This window comes from Podarcis liolepis (genome assembly GCF_965112155.1).
Source record: "Podarcis liolepis genome assembly, chromosome: 12".
NCBI lineage: Eukaryota > Metazoa > Chordata > Lepidosauria > Squamata > Lacertidae > Podarcis > Podarcis liolepis.
The window spans coordinates 19,535,874-19,555,496 of NC_139563.1; the positions used below are offsets into that span (position 1 = coordinate 19,535,874).

At 43.7% G+C, this 19,623-nt stretch overlaps 1 protein-coding gene across 12 annotated transcripts in view; it reads left to right on the forward strand.

Annotated features, from left to right (window-relative positions):
- The first annotated feature begins 3,867 nt into the window (after positions 1 to 3,867).
- Positions 3,868 to 19,623, forward strand: part of ARHGAP12 (Rho GTPase activating protein 12) — a 67,406-nt gene continuing 51,650 nt past the window's right edge. For 5 of the 12 annotated variants that reach the window (XM_083466770.1, XM_083466777.1, XM_083466778.1 and 2 more), the window contains exons 1-2: positions 3,885 to 4,074; positions 10,384 to 11,116. In XM_083466770.1, coding sequence (XP_083322896.1) covers positions 10,451 to 11,116 — 666 coding nt within the window. In that variant the 5' untranslated portion in view covers positions 3,885 to 4,074; positions 10,384 to 10,450. Of the gene's footprint in view, positions 4,075 to 10,383; positions 11,117 to 19,623 lie in introns of all 12 variants that reach the window. The other 7 variants (XM_083466775.1, XM_083466779.1, XM_083466771.1 and 4 more) reach the window with 3 other exon arrangements.

Here is a 19,623-nt window from a genome sequence, read left to right on the forward strand (position 1 = left end):
TGACATAGCATTCCATCTGGGAATACTGCTTTCCCTTGCCACAATTCTTTCTCCTCTCTGTTGATGGAGAATCTATTATGAATGACCTATTTCCTCTCTCTGCATTCAGGCTTACTTCTTAGAGGTCATAAAGCTGCTTATTGCCTATAGGTGAATACACATATGGCGGAATGCTCCACCATGTAAAAAATGTCTCCTCACATAGATGCAACATATTTGCCCCATCTATCTATAGAATTGGAGGAAAAACAGCACTAGAAATTATTCATATGAGAATCTTCCAAACACTTCCTCCTATTTGCTTTATAGTAAAACACAACAGAGGAAAAATAATTGCTTCCTGAATACCATGAGAATAATCCTTGTGCAAATTGTTCAGTTTGGTTGTGCATTTTTTCATGTTTCATTTATTGTTCATGATTACTTTTGTTATGTTGTAGTTAAGTACTTTTTCATGTTGCAAGCTGCCTTGAGCATGGTTTGAATTGGGGGAAGGTAGCATACAAATAAAATTATGTATGTATATTGAAAATGCACAAAATCACAGCAATTATCAGTAATAATGGCAAATCCAAAAGTTTCTATCTTAGCTATTGTTAACAATGATTATAATCTTCAAGTATACGATTATATTGAAATATTGGAGATATCATTTTAGGCTGCAATCTTAAATACACCTATTTGGAATGAGCAAAGTTGTATTTACCTTTGAGTAAACATGCATATGACGGTTATTAGGTAAAGGTAAAGGTACCCCACCCGTACGGGCCAGTCGTGTCCGACTCTAGGGTTGTGCGCCCATCTCACTTAAGAGGCCGGGAGCCAGCGCTGTCCGAAGACACTTCTGGGTCACGTGGCCAGCGTGACAAAGCTGCTCTGGCGAGCCAGCACCAGTGCAGCACACGGAAACGCCGTTTACCTTCCCGCTATAAAGCGGTACCTATTTATCTACTTGCACTTGGGGATGCTTTCGAACTGCTAGGTGGGCAGGAGCTGGGACTGAAAGACGGGAGCTCATCCCGTCGTGGGGATTCAAACCGCCGACCATGCGATCGGCAAGTCCTAGGCACTGAGGTTTTACCCACAGCGCCACCCGCGTCCCCTCATGATGGTTATTACATCGTTATTATTTATTAAATTTATTAGTTGCTTTGTCTAGGCAGGGCAACCCAAAACAACTTACAACCAACTATGCAGTTCACCAAGAAACAATGGCTAGAAAGACACAACTCTGCAGGGAAAAGGTGCATTGAAACAGCGAAAATAACACAACAAAATGCATTGCATGAGGGGGGAAATGGATTGCAAAGTGTGAACATTACCGAAAACACCATTTAATTAGGTATCCCATTTCCAACCATCAAATTTGAGGTATTAAGCCATGAGATCCCAAACAAATGAGGCTTGTGTCTGTATTACTGACTTGGAGCTTGTGGTTTAACCTTGAGGCTATTAATGGTGCAGTACTACACGTGTATCCTCAGAAGTAAATCCGAGGGCAGGTAAAAAAAAAACACCCAGGCATTTATAAAACCTAGCATAAATTGATTTGGGACATCCTGCCTTTGCACCCTCAGGCTTTGATGTCAAAGCACTCCTAGTGACGCGTCAGGGTTTGCAATATCACTGCAGGAAGGTCTGTCGAGAAGCTTCTTCCATGCAGTTTCCCAGCCCTTCCCGCGAGGCAGCTGCGTCGAAGGCTGTGGCTAGCTTGGACATGCCCACAGCTTAAACTCTTGCATCCCAGGGCTTTTCTTTTTGTGTGTGTGTGCAAAAAAGAACCGGTCTCTCTCCCGCCCCCAAAACCTTTACCACTGGCTTCCAAGACGTCTCAAGACTTGCCCTCGCGGGCACTTTTCCTATAGTCCTCCTCCTGCTGCCCTTTAGTATTTTATCCGTATATTGATTACAACGCGCGTCTGTCGGATTTACACGCTTCCTTTAACCCAGTGTTTCCCAACCACTGTTCCGCGGCACACTAGTGTGCCGCGAGATGTTGCCTGGTGTGCCGCGGGAAAAATTAAAAAATTCGAAAGATTATTATTATTTTTTAAAGTCAAATTTTCGATTGGGGCGCCGTCACTAGATGACCCCTGGGGTTCCCTCCCTCCCTCCCGCTCTGCGCCTCCCTCCTTCTCCTCCTCCTCCGGGGAGGCCCTTCCTGGCTCTCGGCCAAGGCTTGGCGGCTGCCACTCACTCACTCGCTCGCCCACCCGTCCCTCCATCCCTGCACCCAGCCTCTCCCCCTCCGTCCCCGGCGCGGGGGCTGCCGGGATCCGTAGTCCCCTCGCCCTTGGGCTCCGCGCCCGCGCGGGGTGCACAAACTACGTTTCCCAGCGTGGCCTGGCGGGCTGGGCGTTTTGTTTGAAGCGCTCTTCTCCCGGCCATGGAATGAGCGCAGTGGCGGCCGGGCGGGCAGGGGCTCTTCCGCGCAGACCCCGCACAGCCTGCCTGCGCCCCCGCGGAGATCGGGCGGCAGGATGGAGCCCGGGGATCCCCACGGAGGCGGAGCGGCGGAGGCGGAGGCTGCCCCCCAGGTAGGGCTGCGTCGGGGGGTTTTAATTTTTGCAGTGCTGCATCCGCGCTGGAGGGGACGCATCGGACCGCGGGGAGACCCCTTGGCGTGCGTGCAAGGCAATGCATGCGTGCAGGCGTTGCATGGAGTGCAGTGCAATGCAATGGCAACGCGGCGCCCTGCATGCATGCATGCAACTTCCACCGGCGCTCCGGACTTGGCAGGTGAGGGGGGTCCCCAGTGGGCGGCAGAGAGAGCCGGGAGGGCGAAGGGGAGCCGGGGGGAGCAGCGCTGCTCCCCGAACCGAGCCCGGGGGGGAACTTCGGCGTCGTTGCGCCGGGTGTTGGAAGCGGAGGCTGGCGGGGGCCCCTCACCTGCAAAACCTGGTCGCCTCTCATATATTTCGTGCATTGCATTCATCGCCCGCTTTCTCCTCCAAGGAGCTCCCGGGGGCGCGCGTGGTTCTCCCCATGTTATCCTCGCAACAACAGCCCTGTGAGGTGGGTCAGGCGAGTGGCCCAAGGGAGCACCCAGGGATTGTCCTGGCCAGGTGGGGTGATTTGAACCCTGCTCTCTGCCCGGTCTTCGTCCTCATTTAGCCCCCACAGGTGCATGACTGTGCATGACTGAGGTTTTCCCCCCTTGTCTTGGCTATGGTGTGAGTCTGTGCTGTTAATTAATGGGGTTCTGCCTTCGGAGAAGATGAGCCAGCCCTCAAGGAGGTGATTATGTAATTTGCTAGCAATTCATGTCCCTCCCGGCGTGACGCTGCGCGCTGACGTCACGGGGCTGTAATGGTGGTGTGCCTCGAGATTTTTTTCATGAAACAAGTGTGCCTTTGCCCAAAAAAGGTCGGGAAACACTGCTTTAACCAACTGTTGCGGGGGTCGCTTCCATTCGCGCGCCACGGCCCCACACGCCACCTTGAAATCTTTCCGTTTTGAGGATTAAGGTTCAATAAACGCATCCCTCTGCCTTAAAAAAAAAAAAGTTTCTCCCTCCCTCTCCCCCTGCAACAGATTTTGACACATCTTAATCTCGGTCGAGACGCATAATATAATATATAATGTAATAATATAATAACAGACACATGCTTGTGGCGTGTTTCACATGAGCTTTATTTTATTCCTTTTTTTTGTTCTGTGGAACAAGCAGCCTGGGCAGAGAAAAGGGACGAGAGTGAGGTGGGGCGGGGGGAGAGCGGAATTCAAATGAACAACCGCAGGCGCCCTTCTCTCCCTCGCGCCCCCTCTTCCCGCCTCTTTTTCTCTTGTCACTCCAAGCCTCCCCTCCCAACGGCGCCGCTCCTTTCCACCTTTTGCCCCGCCTCCCCTCCCTTCCCCCGGCACGTGATGGGGGCCTCTGACGCCGGGCAGCGCGGTGCCCTGGAGCTGACACTCGGCGCGGAGCTGAGGCCGGGAGGGGGCGGGGCTCCTGGGCAGGCAGGCAGGAGGGAAGAAAGGAGCGAGCGAGGCGAAGCGGAAGGAGGAGGAAGAAGCAGCAACAGCGGCGGCGGGGATACCGCCTTGTAGTCGGAGCGACCTGGACCTCCGGTTTGGGTGAGTGGGCCGTTATTCGGGGGGGGGGGAGCAGCGTGCTGTGCTGCGCCTGCCAGAAGTGCGTTGAAGTAGGTGCGTGTTTGGGGAGGGGGCGTTGCTGGCTTCACAGGGATTTTTCTTTCCCCCCCCCCCCACAACCGTTTTGTTTGCAAGGAAGAACGGTTTCCCTGTTTGTCCCTTCCCTCCCCCCTCCCACTGTTGCGCTTCTTGTTTAATTAAGCCGGAGCAACTCTTCTTCTTCTTCTTCCGCCGCCCCTTCCTCCTCCTCTCCCCACCCCTCCCCCGCCTGCGCCCCCTATCAGAAAAGCGCCTTGTAGCCTCCGCCCCACCCCTAGGTGGAGCATGGAAAGGTGTGCGGAGGGAGGAGGAGGGACGGAGGGGAGCAAGCCCTTTAAGCCACACTTTCGGCTACTCCGGTGGGGAAACGTGACAGCCGGAGTTTAAAGGGTGCGTCATGTGCACACGACCGTGTCAAGTCCTAATGCTGATAGACGTGCTGCGTCGGGTTTCCTCCTCGCGACACTACCCCGCCCCCCCCGCTTGACCTTGGGGTGTTTTCATTCTGCGACATGAGCAGGATGGGATGGGGGGATGACTTGTTGGTTCCCTGTACAGTAATCACTTGGTAACTCTCGTGTGTATATATATGGGTGGGTTTGTAAGGGCAGGTGGGAGGAATGGCAACCCCACCTCTGTCCGCACTTGGGCCCAGTTTTAATTTGTAGTTCCCTGTGTCTTGACTGGTACAGCCTGATTTTGCAAATATATATGAATTCTAACTTTAAGTGTTTCGTTTACCCTCGGGAGTCAGGGCAGTTTCATGCCTGGAAGCATTCATGTTTGTGCAACTGATACACAGATCGATGCTATCTCTCTGTATTTTGCCTTGTGTCAAGCTGCCTGTGTGGAGAAGAGTCCTAAAGTGGTATATTTTGCTTCTGTAGTAAAAGCATAATTTGGTTATAAGTTATTTTGTGTTATGCATACACAATCTATATGATATTATTATTATTATTATTATTATTATTATTATTATTACTACTAATAACAATAACAACAATAATAATAAATATAATAATAAATTTGTCAGGGTTGCCCAGGGCAACCAAAAGTGACTTACAACAGAGTCATACATACAACATACAGCTTGCAGATGTATGTATAGTTGACCAAATAATACAAACACATAGATACATTAAAGGAGAGTACATTGTGTAACTTCACTTCTCCAGTTAGGACAAATTATGAAGGAGGAGGATAGCTTAGTTACCAGCTTGAGCGGAAGTTTTGCATTCTCTCTTCCTTGCCAACTGTCTATACAGGCCTTAAAATGATTTGAGCCTTAGTTAGTATGAGTTAACCACAATGTATCAGTCACAGACTTTTCTAGCTATTTATAGTTTGCAATTGTAGTCAGCACAATAACAAAAGAGTAGAGTAAGAGAGGCAAGTAACTGATATGATGTTATTCCCTCCCCCTTTTAATAAAAAAAACTTTGGGGAAATTGGCTTTTTAGAGCTGTTTGGTATGTAAGTACACTATGCATTCAGATTATGAGAAACTGAGTTTGTAATCAAGTTTCAAGAAAGGTACAGTTTGGCTTTTATTTTAAATACCATATTATTGGAGAGCCCATTGTCCTCAAATGTTCCCTAGTGTAGGTGCTCAAAAAGGAGCTGACCTTTTTTTGGTAATTGGTAACTACTGTCCATGGTTACAATCTCTCTCTGTGTTTAAATCTTTAGGCTCATTTTGAAAGTATTTCATATAAAATTGAGTACAAATGAGTCATACCAGCTGTCAAGCAAAATTATTCTGATGAAATTTCAGCGTGTGAAATTGATTTCCCTCAGCAAATGTGAAGAGAATGTTGTTATGAAACTCATGGACTTGGCCTTGCATTGCGTGTTTGCTTTTCTGCCATGGTGACTAGAAATGTTTCTGTTACCCTTTCTCCAGATGACTGTGGTGTACTTTCTTCTTGTCAGAAATTTTGATCTTAAACATCGAGAATAATGCAAGCCTTCACATTCCTCTGATGGACAGAATTCTTGCCTGAAGTGAAACTTATAGGTTGCAGAAAAAATTTGCATAAAAGACAAAACTGTTTATGCCAGGGGGTGTGCATTATGTTCTCTCAAGTGATAGGCATCCAGAAATTGTGGGCTTAATGAAAATGTGCTTAAATTAAAACTTGCTGCTGAGATGCTGACAAGTAACAACATAGGAGAAAACATCAATTGTGCAGAGGACAGTTGGCTGGGTTTTATTTCATCTAGTCTTCAGTTGGTAAGAACCTATGACATGGGATCTAAATGTCCTCCAATACGACTTCAATGACTAACTTTGTTTGTATCACAACATCATTAATGTGCTCCTTGCAGCTGTAGGGGATAATGTTTGCCAGCACAATAGTCTGCGGTAAGAACCAAATGACACTGAGAGAGCTTGTTTGTATTTTTGGTTACATAAATAGTAGCATAGTTTTTTTCTCATTTTTGTTTGGACCGTGCTATGATTTTTTGATTCTGAGCTTCAGTTATTACACCGAGTGAAGCAAATTATAATTGGCTTTAAATAGTTTCCAGGATAGGAATTATACACAGATATGTTATGATGATTCTGTTATACTGCTTTCTAACCTTCTAAATGTTTTTTGTACTCCTTTTTTGTACAGTTACTGCTGCTTTGAAAGTAAGGTTGGGTTCTAGTACTAATTTCAGATCTTGCTCACCCTTTGTTGACTCACATTGGTTTAGTGAAGTGTGTGGGCTTTAATGTCATGCTACTTCACTTTTATTGCCTCCTACATTACATCCACTCTTTGAAAAGTGCAAATTTAGTGTATAATACAGTTTACCGTATCCACTGTTCTAATGCTTATAGCACACCTACTCAGAACTGATCCCCTTTGGCTGCATTGGCACAGTGTTTATGAGCTGGTTGCAAGTTGTTGTGTTTTGGTTTTTTTAAAAAAAGCAAAACATGATTAACATTAACTATGGGTTTTTTTAATTTGGACAAAACAAAAGTGAAGCAAACTCCTGACAGTGGGAGTGGTGGGGACTTGAGCTCAAGGCTTGCTTGTAGTTTGTTGTTGCTCAAGCACACATCAAACAGTGGTTTAACAAAAGGAGGAACCAATGTGGTGTGCTACAGATGCTTCAGAGTATAACTCTCATCATCCCTAACTGTTGTCTATACTGGCTGAGGCTGATGGGAACTGAACTACTTTTAGCAGCCTCAGCTGGTTTTGCCAACAGTATGGATGTTTCGAGTTGTGGTTTAAAATATCTGTAGGGCACCACATTAACTACCCCTGGTTTAGCTTGAAATACAAATGTAGTCATTAAGTTTGGATTGAAGCCTTAGTATTCTCATAATGCTAATGATGGATGCCTCTTCATTTTTATTCTACCCCCTCACAAGTCTGGTTGTCTTTATCAACCATTGGCTACAGCAGGTGATGCTCATTTAAGTGCTTAAAAGGGGGGCGGGATGCGGCTTTTGAGAAATGGCATTTGAGAGATGGATTTTGTGAAATTAGAGCTGCTGCTCAACATTTGAACAGAATACAAATTTAAAAAACACTTCAGTTGGTTATTCCATCATAAATAGATTATTTCAGCTAGTTAGGTAGATGGATTTTATTCCCCAGTTGTAGTACTTCTATCTCTTGTGATGATTTATATAGGAAATTAAAGTGACAGGAAGAAATAATTTATAGAAGCAAAAAGTGGATAAAACACTAATTATTGGTGGCAGTATTCTATAAAGTTACAGTCTCTCTCTTGTAGTTTTAATAGGGCACATATGTTTTATTTCTAGAGCTGACTTTTCTATTCCCTCTTCATTTACAAATTTTGGCCTCAGTCCAACAAGATCCTTAAGATGCACTGCGCTGGAGCTGATAAATTTCCCTTACTCCTCATGTATTTTCTTTCATTTGTTCTACATTACAATTGGCTTCTTAAACATGAAGATATTTTAAAGAAAACGTAAAGCGACTTATAGTTGTAAACAGTTGCATAGGTCTATTAGCATTAAAAGGTCTTCAAGAGACACCTGACACTGCCTGCGAAATCTCTGCTGGAAGAGTGTTCCATCAAAGGATGGTTTGTGCCACAAACTAGGCCCAAATGCAAGACCTGTGCTCCTTCACACTCCCTCCCTTATAGTCGCTTTTAGCTGTTTGTCGCTTTTCCCACCTTTTTAAGTATGTGTGATATAATCAGCTTTTAATCCCTTCTGTAAGCATGCAGAAAACCTTTGTCTACTTCTAATGGTGTTATTTCTGAACCAGTTCACTAAGAACTATGGGTACATAAATGACCTAGGAAGGATACTTTGGCTTGCACGCTCCCTTTCCTCACCTTGCATGTTGGAATTACTTCCTGGTTTGTGGCAAACCATAGTTGTTTGTTCCATCAGACTGTGGTTGTGTTTGCCATGCAAACCAAGTCTGGAAGCTAGGATGACACTTTGGTTTGCAATCTTGATTTTCAGGAGGGCAAGTGCAAGCCATATCTTGCCAGTTCAGATGACCGTACTAACTGGTTTATTTTAAACTGGGGAGGAAATGAATTACAATGCATGAGGATAAGGGAGTCTGTGAGCCCAAGTGTTCTTACAGTCTCATTTGCGTATAGTCAAACCATCTTTTGGAATTCAGTTGAAATAATTTCCTTCATTGTGAATTATCAGTGTCTGTTGCCTAATCAAGGATTAATCTTTGTTATTTTGTTTGAACAGAAACAACCCCCTTTAGATGTTAAATGTATAAGCTGGGTTTTTTTTCCTATCCCACTTTAAAGATTTAAGGAATTTAAGAGGAAAGAAACCCTACACCAAAATAAATATATGTAACAGCTGAAATCTCTGCAATGTGACCTTGGCAAAGCTGTTTTATTAAAATGTGGGAAGCATGCTTAAAGAGTATACATTCTTATTAACAGTATCCTGTCCTCTATGGTTCATAAGATTAGGTAACAGAACTTGAGGGGAACACTTTCCAAGATGTTTGGTAATGATTTGTGATTTATTAATTTGATGGCACTACAGAACTCAGGAGAAGTAATACTAAAGGGATATCTGAGCAGAATATGGGAGCCAAATTAAGCAAAACCATTCTTTTATTCCCCACAAGGTTTAATAATACCTGAACTAAATAAATCCTCTACGTAATCATAGGATTGTCTTGAACTAAAAAAAGACCTGATCCATTTTGCTAAGTAACTGAAACAATAGGCTTAGTAACAGGCAAAGAGCAAGAGACGAACAGATATGAGGGTCCAGAAAAAGTTACTGTATTAATGTTTAACGTACTATCTATGCAACTTGTGGACAAAAAAACCCCTCTTGTATACCACTTTAGCAGAATATTTATGTATTAATTTCATGGAATAAGAGTGCAGTGATTCTCAAAAGAGTAATGTAGTAATGGAGACCTAGTAGCTGAAGAAAAATTGGTAAGTGGGTGTGATATTTCTGAAAATGGAAATTGTTATATTTTATTTATTCCAGTTTTCAGGATACAAATCCTCTTGCAAATACAATCAGAATACATTAATAGAATTACAGTACAGGCAACTTCCCATTTGTGCGGGGTTGCATTTTGGGTCATTGCGCACATCAGCGGTCTCATGTAAGCCTGCCCCGTTCCACCCTCTTCTGGGGCTGAAAATGATGTGTGTGTCAGTGGTTGTGCATCAATTGAACATGCACAAAATGGTTGCCCCCTGTGAACAACATCAAAGCACACCTAGTCATCAGGATGGTCCCACTTAAAGTTGTAGTTAACATTTTTCATATGGTTATGCCTAGAAAGCACTTATATTTATGTACACTGCTATTCATCCATGATCAGAGTTTTCAGTACCCTGAATTTTTCTTAAAATGAATCCTAGGTTAATGTGTTGTAATGTACTAAAATATGTGGAGGTATTCAGCGTCTAAAGCACTGAATTTATTGGGATATAGCACACCATACAAATAGCATTTTATTGAATTCCCTCAAACCTATATTTCAGTTTCAACTAATTCTGACAATTTGGAAAAACTCTTCAGATATTTACAGTATACTGCATGTGAAACTTAAAAAACAACAGCTTTTGTATGCCTAAATGTAAGCCAATTAGGGAAGGGGAAACATTTCAGAAAGGTTTCTGGGGAAATTTCTAGTAATGGTCTGAGATAAAAAACTTTGCGAAAGATTTGATTAGCCAGTTCATCCCAAATATGAGACTAGTCAATAAACAGCACGCAGCTGAAACTCCTTTGTGGTAATAACATTTTTTTTCCCTTTACAGGGGGAAAGAAAGACCATAATGTGGCTTACCTTTCACGTAGAAAGGTGAATACAGTTTCTTCCAAGAGATGGCCGACAAGAGTGGAAAGATTCTTTCAGGTCCATTATACATCGAAGTTGAATATGACTATGAATATGAAGCAAAAGACAAAAGGATTGTGATTAAACAAGGGGAGAGATACATTTTAGTGAAAAAGACGAATGATGACTGGTGGCAAGTCAAGAGGGATGAAAACTCAAAGCCATTCTATGTGCCAGCACAGTATGTGAAAGAAGTAACTCGCAAAGCACTAATGCCACCTATCAAGCAATTGGGTGGGCTGCCAAACAGCTCTTTAAAACTTATGCATGGGTTACAGAGGTCAACAGAAAATGTCAATAAGTCTCCGGAGCTTTCTAGTTTTGGGAAATCTTCTCCAGTTCAAGTGTCTAGCACAGTTCGGGATGCCAATCAGAATTTGGGACCAAACGTTAGCCCAGGTCAGAATTTTGGCCTGAGCTTGGACCTTTCCCAGAATAATGGGAAATTGAATGAATTTCAGTTCCCTAAAGTTTCCAATCAGAACAGAACATTCTCTGTGTCCCATTTTTCTTGTTCTGAATGTGTGGAGATAGAAAAGACCAGCTTTTCGCAAGAACAGTCCTGTGATTCTGCAGGAGAAGGCTCAGAGAAAATCCACCAGGATTCAGAATCTGGAGATGAACTCAGTAGCAGTTCCACAGAACAAGTACAGGTAAGATGAGATGAGATGCATCACAGTCAAATTTTGTGTCTTAAAAAAAGGTATGAAGTAACAATTTAGCAAGAAGCTTGTTTATGTACACAAACTTTTTATACTAAATGTATAAGAACTAAGCTCACTCAGCTACTGTGTGTTAGAATAGTGAGAGAATACTTAATATTTCTCTGGTGACACCCACCTGGTGGTTTGTTTTTGTGCAGTTATCCATTGATTTGCCATTTTTCAGAAAATAACCCTTCTTTGAAGGGTTCATTAAGCATGAGAAGGATGATGGAAAGGATTGGATCAGTTTAGCCTGTTATGGTCAACATATGCATCCTCTTGCAGAAGTTCTTATTAAATTGATAGAAAATTCAAAAAGCTTTTCATATTCTGTAGCGTATCTGGGTGATTAGTGCTTGACACTGGGTTAGACATGCCATTTTTATTCACAGAGGTTGTGGTAGTTCTTATCAGCTTATTTTTAGGAGTCCCTGAGCTGTACCACAACAACAACTGTAGTACAGAGGCATTCAATGGATGCTAGCTGTTTCATGTCATCCTTGTTATTTTTTGATGTAGCAGCCATCAGTGATGATTGATACTCCTTGAGTTGATAATTACCTACGAGGGTTTAGATAAATTGATGTGCCCTGAACAGTGAACATAATCTTCATAGCACTTATTATGTTATTAATCCAAATTAGCTGACAACCACCACATGTACCACTTTCACATTTTTTTAAAAAAGTATTTATTTATTACTCACCCTTCCCCCTAGGGTCCCAGAGCTGGTTACAACATTAAAAACACAATATTAATACAACTTAAAACCTCAAAAATAAGGGGTGTTCTCAAAATGTACCCCTCAAGTGTCAAAAGCCAGGGTAAAGAGATTAATCTTCAACATTGTGTAAACTTCATCTGTGTAATGAAGTTGAAAGATGTGCCTTTGTGGGGCGGCAGTTTCACAGCTTAGGGATGCCACAGAGAACGCAGTCTCCCAGGCTTCCACCCCCTGAACTTCCAAGGGTGGAGAAAGTACCAATAAGGCTCCCTCTTCCCATCTCAGCACTCTAGGGGGTCTGTAGAGAAGGAGGTTGTGTTTTGGTTAGTTGGGGCCTGAGTCATTTAAGACTTTAAATCAGGGGTCAGCAAACTTTTTCAGCAGGGGGCTGGTCCACTTTTCCTCAGACCTTGTGGGGGGCCAGACCCACCCTCTCCCGAAAGAACCCCCCTTGCCGCCACTCACTGAACAGCTGCTGACGCTGCCTCATCTTCTGCAGCATCGTCGCCGTCCTCAGCCTCGGCCAGGGGTCTGCGGGGTGCAGAGCCCATGCCGCTGGCTTGGGCAGTGGAGGCAGCCTCCCCGCCACTGCCGCTTCCTCCCGCTCAGCTCTTGGCCATATGCGGCTGCCTCAGTGGGAAGGAAGGGGCGTCACCCAGAGGCATCCGCGGCTATGGATTGGCTGCAGAAGCTTCCTGTAGCCAATCCGAAGCCAGTGTCGCCGCCCGCCCAGAGGCGTCCATGGCTTTGGATTGGCTGCAGGAGTTTTGTGCAGCCAATCCGAACTCGTGTCAGTGTTGCGGAAGTCAGTCCCCACGCGGCTAGGCTTCCGCACCGTGCTGGTTTAGCGCGGGGACTGACCAAGCAGGCAGCAGGGTCCATAGGCCAGATTTACGAGCCCGGTGGGCCACATCCAGCCCCTGGGCTGTAGTTTGCCGACCCCTGCTTTAAACACTAATGTGAGCACGTTGACTTGGGCCCAGAAACAAACTGGCAATGAGTGTAGCTATTTTAAATCGTTGAAACCCCAGACAGATTGAAGTTTCTGAATCACCTTCAAGGAAATCCCCACATAGAGTGCATTAAAGCAATCCATTCTGGAAGTTACCAAAGCATGGAACGTAGTGACCAAGTTATCTCTATCCAAATGGGGTTGTAGCTGGTGAACCAGCTGGAGCTGAGAAAAGGCACTCCTAGTCAGTGAAGAAGTCAGCCTGAGAATCCAGTGACAGTGTTGAATCCAGGAACATCCCCAATTGCTCGTATCAGCATTTTTTATTTTTTTAGTGACTTTGGCTGATGTTGGTATTTCCAAATAGAAGCACTAGGGAAACTGTATTGAACAAATTTGATGAAACTTATAATCAGCATGCAGGCGTTATACAGATGTCCTGTATGAAAACCACCAGCTCCCTGTGGACTGACCCAATGCAATTCAAGAAGACCTGTTATATGCAATACAGTATGTAACAAATGAAAAGTGCAAACAGGTCAAACAAAGTATGGCAAGCAGTTCTTCTTGAACAACACTCACTTGTAGAGCCAGTTTGCAGTCTGGATAAGGCTCTTGGACCTAATTTTACTACTGGGTACTCAGGTGTCAGCTATATATCCATGCTGCTTGGGGGTGGGGAAGCGTCTAGCCTCAGAATGCTCTCTCTCATTCTCACTAGGCAAGAAACAGATCTGTCACAGTCTTAGACAACAGTCTTAGAAATTTGAAAGTGTAACATTACAAAATGGGTGTAATATTTTATCTAGGTATGATGCCCACAAGCTATGTTACTTTCAACATAGCTATGAGTGGTGAAAAGCTGTCATAGCAATTAGACATCAACATTATTTTAATAAGCAAGAAAGACACCCTATAGCCTGGTTCTTTGCCCTGCAGAATGTAGTAAACTATAAATATTGTAATAATGTGATTATTCAGTTTGTAACTTCAGCAAAGTACATTAAAATTATGATTGGGAGAGTTTAGGTTCAGGAAATCAAATTACACCAAAACTGGACTGAACCCCATCCCTGAGGAAAACCAGAACCATTAAATGAAAGCCTGTTGGAACTGAAAATGGAAAGAAAAATTCAGGCTAGTAGATCAGAATAAGAACAAGCAAACTTGTTTCCTCTAGATCAAGCAGATCTAGAGATTTAAATGCCTGCTAGATTTTACTGAACTACCCTCCTGCTTTTTTAAAATCTTTCAATAGTGACCATTGTTTGGCAGAAATCAGCTGGGTAGAAATTAAGGTCTTTGCAAGCTGTTCTTATGACTGTTAGTTGCCAGAACATGAAGTTCCAGTCTGCGTATGGTTACCTTGAAAACAAGTGAAAGCTAAGTGAGTGTTAGCACTATACAGTGAATGTGAGATGTCAATTGTCTTTATGCCAGTTTATTTGGAGGCTGAAGAGCGTTCTTTCTTCATTGGATCCTACTTTTAACAGGGTTTGCTGTCTGTGTCTTGCACATTTTAAAGTCTGTATAAATGCATTTTAGAAAATAAAAGAAGTTTGTGTTTGTTGTACACAAGAGAGTCTGTGCAACAGCTCATTGTGGGTTGTAGGAATGCATTCCAGTTTTCTTTGTTTGAACCTATGAGAAGCCTCCTATCAGTTTTACTTGGGGGGGGGATGGGATTGAATTTTCATTAAATAGGTTGTGCAGCAGGGCATATACATGCCTTCTGTCCCCGATTTTGCGTGATCTGTGTTAGATTCTCACTGTAAACATAGAATACCCAATGGCACAAGCATACACAAGCTTCAATAAAAAAAATGATACTAGATTCAGTGTTTTAAAAAAGTGACTTTCTCCTCTTTTGGTGAATGGTAACACCACAGGATGTATTCTCATTTCACTCTGTTATGTGACCTTATGTTCCAATGGAACTGCCTTTATTGTGGCTGTCAGCAGCTATCTGTATTTCTGTGGGAAGGATGTGTATGGCCTGCCTTTGCATACTTGCTGTTGTGACTGGTGGGATTAATTGCAACAGCCTTGTTTTCTCATTGTGGGCACAGTTGCTTTCCTTTGGTCTCAGTTCCACAGCTGCATAGGAGATCCCTAATAAACACTATGCATTTTGAAGACTTTTCTGCTACACAGACTCATCTGAACTTTGGCAAGATTATTTTCTTCATCAGTTCCCTATCTTCATATAGAAATTAAAAGTGACCAATGCTTGCTGTTGTTTTGAAAGCAAGAATTTTGCTGATTGTTGTTAATTGTCAAATTATTAAATAATCTAAATCTAGTTTGCATAACCATGAATTCATGTAACATGTACATTGAAGCAAGCAGTACTTAATTTGGGGAAGGAAGAGAGTGTAAGGTGACCGTTAGGCAGCTCCTTATTTGAATATACAGTATATATAACCAATGTTAAATCTCTGTAGGACAAATTTTGGTTTATCTGGCCTGTTGTTGTGGATAGGACTCTCACAATAATGCAGTCAGCTTCCTGCCTTCTTGCCTCACGCCTATCATGTTTGGTGAAAGCCAGTTGGGGGAAGGGTGTTGATTAGATAGGTCCAGGATGTGGTGAATGTGTCTTTACACGACAGAGTGGTGCATTCTGCTCTTAAACAGGTGTGAAAGTGTGTTCACTCCTGAAGAAGCCCACCCTGAATCCTATGGTTTATAACAACTACTGCCTGGTTGCAAATACCGCATTTTTGGGTAAGGGGATACAGAGAGTTGTGGTTGTGCAGTTGCAGGAGTTCCTGGAGAAAGCAGATTATCTAGATCCATATCAGTCTGGGTTTAGGTGCAGTTTGGGACTGAATCAGTATTGGCTGTCCTGATGAATGAACTACCGTATTTTTTGCACCATAACACTCACTTTTTTCCTCCTAGAAAGTAAGGGGAAATGTCTGTGGTGTGTTATGGAGGAAATGCCTATGGGTGGCATGCCTACGGATTTTCCTCCCCTAAAAACTACGTGCGTGTTATGGTCGGGTGTGTGTTATAGAGCGAAAAATACGGTATATTAAGAACTACGTAACTTTTAGAAGACATCTGAAGGCAGCCTTGTATTGAGAAGTTTTCAATGTTTGATGCTTTATTATGTTTTATATATTCTGTAAGCCACCCAGTGTGGCTGGGGAAACTCAGCCAGATGGCGGGGTATAAATAATAACATTATTATTATTATTATTATTATTATTATTATTATTATGAGTGGGACGGGGGTGTGGGACTCTGCTTCTTTTTCTTGATCTCTCTGTCGCTTTTGCTACCATTGACCATGGTATTCTCTTTGGCAAGCTCTGTGAAATGGGTATTGGGGGTGCTGTTGGACAGTGGTTCCTGTCCTCCCTGTAGGGTTGTATCTAGAGAGTAGCATTGGGAGACTGTATTTCAGCTATGGTGTATCTTAGTACAATCTTGTCTCTCTTGCTGTTTAATACTTGTATGCAGCCTCTGGATGTGGTCATTCAAAGTTTTTTTGGGGGGGAAAGGGTCATCAGTATGCTGATGGCACACAGTTCTACTTCTCTACAACATCAGCGCCAGGAGAGGATGTGCATGATCTGAACCATTGTCTGGATGCAGTGGAGAAATGGACCAGTAATTTGTGCTTGAACCATGGGAACATGGAGGCACTGTGGTTTGGTGGTTCCCATGTCTAGGCAGTTGGCTAGGGTTGGGGTTGTGCTCTTTGTCTCTTTGTGCTCTTTGTGCCTATAGCTAGTAAACCAGATGTAGCCATTCTTGGAAATCAGTAGTGTAGTCATAGTGATTTATGTATTGGCCACCTCAAGATTCCATTATTGCCGTGAGCTCTATGTTGGGCTATCTTTGGGCCTGGTCCGACAGTTCCAGTTGGTGCAAAATGGTGCAACAGCTGGACTGTTGATGAAGACCGATGATTGCCAGCAGATACCTGCAGCGATCAAAAGCATGCACTGACTCCCCATATGCTACTGGGCCAGGTTCAAGATCCTTGCATCTGCTTGGGTCTAGGATACCTTGGAGACTGGCCTTATATCCCTGCCCAATCAATGAGGTCTTCGTGGGAGTCACTGTTAGTGGCCTCCCATGGCTCAGATGCATGGCTCATATCCACAAGAAGCTCCTTTCCCTGTTGAACGTACAGGGCTTCTGAATTTATTCCAGCAAGCTTTTTAACTGAATTCTGATTTTATACCATTTTACTCATTTTTAGGCTTATTGTATTGGGTCTCCTGTACATTACTAAGAGACAACCGTAATTAAGTGGTATATACATTGTTGAAATAAATAAAAAATTATAACACAATAGGTAACAATGAAATTCTTTCTTCAACCTGCAGTGCATGAGATCTTAGGGGAGGGGAAATGAGCTTCTGGACATGCTTCATGCCAGAGGATGGACTTTTGGATTTGTGGCCACCTGTCCTTATCAGTAGGGATGGTGCAGAGATCTTAACAGGGAACTCTGGGCACTGTTGCACCTGGAATGCTCTAGTCTCCCTTTTAAAACATGTGCTTGCTTTGAGTAGAACTGTTATGGTGACATATGCTCATTAACTTTTAAAATCTGTGTGAAGGTGCTCAGTGTAATCTTTGTATGTTGTGTACAGGAAGTTCATGTCTGATTTAAATGCTTCCCATACTTTGTCTCTAATGTATCATTTATAGAGCAGTTGCTATAAGTAGCAAGTTGGGTTAATAATTACAAATATAGGCACTGACCTATTTGCAAAGATTGCTCTGTCTTTCATCCTCTTTACTAATTGACTATTGCATAAACTGTGAAGCACTAGAGGGATTATCACTAGGCTGTGTCTTGCTTTGATGAATCTTGTGTAGTAATGATCTTGCAAACAGGCTCTCTCCTACCACTGCAGGTTTACCTTGAAAATATGCACCTTGCTAAAATCTGTAACACTGCAAACACACACCCGTAAGACATATTTAAATATCTCTTTTGAATGACTGTCTCCCTCAAGTTCAGATTAAGTGTACCGTATTTAAAATGTGCCTTTTGTCAACATGGCTGATCCCACACCCCCAAGCAGGCCTCTGGTGGTGGTGAATTTTCTTTATATGCCATCTTTCCTTCCAATCAGGAGCAAAGGGTGGTATACAGCGTCAGTAAAATACAATCAAGTCAAGAACACCACACTTTAAAAACCTCCCTACATGCAACAGAACTTGACATAAAACAACACTAGCATATTTCAACAGCTGGCTCCCCAGGGCATTTATCTCCTTAAAGCCCAGGTTGACCGTGTCTTTAGTTGACCCCTAAAGGCCACCAGTGAGGGCAACAAACATGCTGCTTCAGGGACAGGGAGGGCTCCCTAATTCCTGGACCAGAGAACCCCATATTCACAGGACCTCCATCTTATTCAGCTTTAGTTTATTGGCCTGCACCAAACCATCATTCCCTCTGGACACTGGTCCCCTACCTGCACAACCTCTTCAGATGGGATGGGGGGTGGAGCTAATTGTCATCTACATACTAATAGCACTGTGCTCTAAATCCCCAGATGACAGCTCCCAGTGGTTTCATATAAATCAAGAATAGGGAACTTACGGCTCTCCTGATGTTGTTGGACTCCACCTCCCATCAGCTCCAACCAGCATGGCCGAAGGTCCAGGATGATGAGAGTTATCCATCAACATTTGCAGGGCCTCAGGTTCTTCATCCCTCATACAGATTTTAAATGTCGCTTTTGGTGGTGGTGGGGGGTTGGACAGGATAGAACCCTGTTGTTGTTGTTTAGTCGTTTAGTCGTGTCCGACTCTTCATGACCCCATGGACCAGAGCACGCCAGGCACTCCTGTCTTCTACTGCCTCCCGCAGCTTGGTCAGACTCATGTTTGTAGCTTCGAGAACACTGTCCAACCATCTCGTCCTCTGTCATCCCCTTCTCCTTGTGCCCTCAATCTTTCCCAACATCAGGGTCTTTTCCAGGGAGTCTTCTCTTCTCATGAGGTGGCCAAAGTATTGGAGCCTCAGCTTCAGGATCTGTCCTTCCAGTGAGCACTCAGGGCTGATTTCCTTAAGAATGGATAGGTTTGATCTTCTTGCAGTCCATGGGACTCTCAAGAGTCTCCTCCAGCACCATAATTCAAAAGCATCAATTCTTCGGCGATTAGCCTTCTTTATGGTCCAGCTCTCACTTCCATACATCACTACTGGGAAAACCATGGCTTTAACGATACGGACCTTTGTTGGCAGGGTGATGTCTCTGCTTTTTAAGATGCTGTCTAGGTTTGCCATCGCCTTTCTCCCAAGGAGCACGCGTCTTTTAATTTCGATAGAACCCTACAGGAACATAAAGACACATCTAGTCCAGCATCCTCTTCTGACAGTGACCAATGAGATCCCCATCAGAAGCCAGCCCACAAGTAGGAAATGAGTGCACTAGCATACTCGCCACCCGTGTTTCCCAGCAAGCAGTATACAGAGGAATACTGCCTCCCATAGCAATGGTAGAACACAGGCGTCATGCCTAGTCCTATCCTTCGTGAATTTGTCTAACCTTTGAAAGCCTTCATGGTTGGTAGGCATCACTGCATTTTGTAGGAGCAAATTCAAGAGTTCATTTTATATACTTCCTTTTGTCTGTCCTCAATCTTCCAACATTCAGCTTAATTTGATGGCTACAGGTTCTAGTAGCGTAAGAGGAGAAAAATGTCTTTCTCTCTGCATAATCGTACACAGCCTGTATCATATCTCCTTTTACCTTTCTTAATGGCCCTCAAAGGGTATTGACCTATTATGATAAACAGTATATT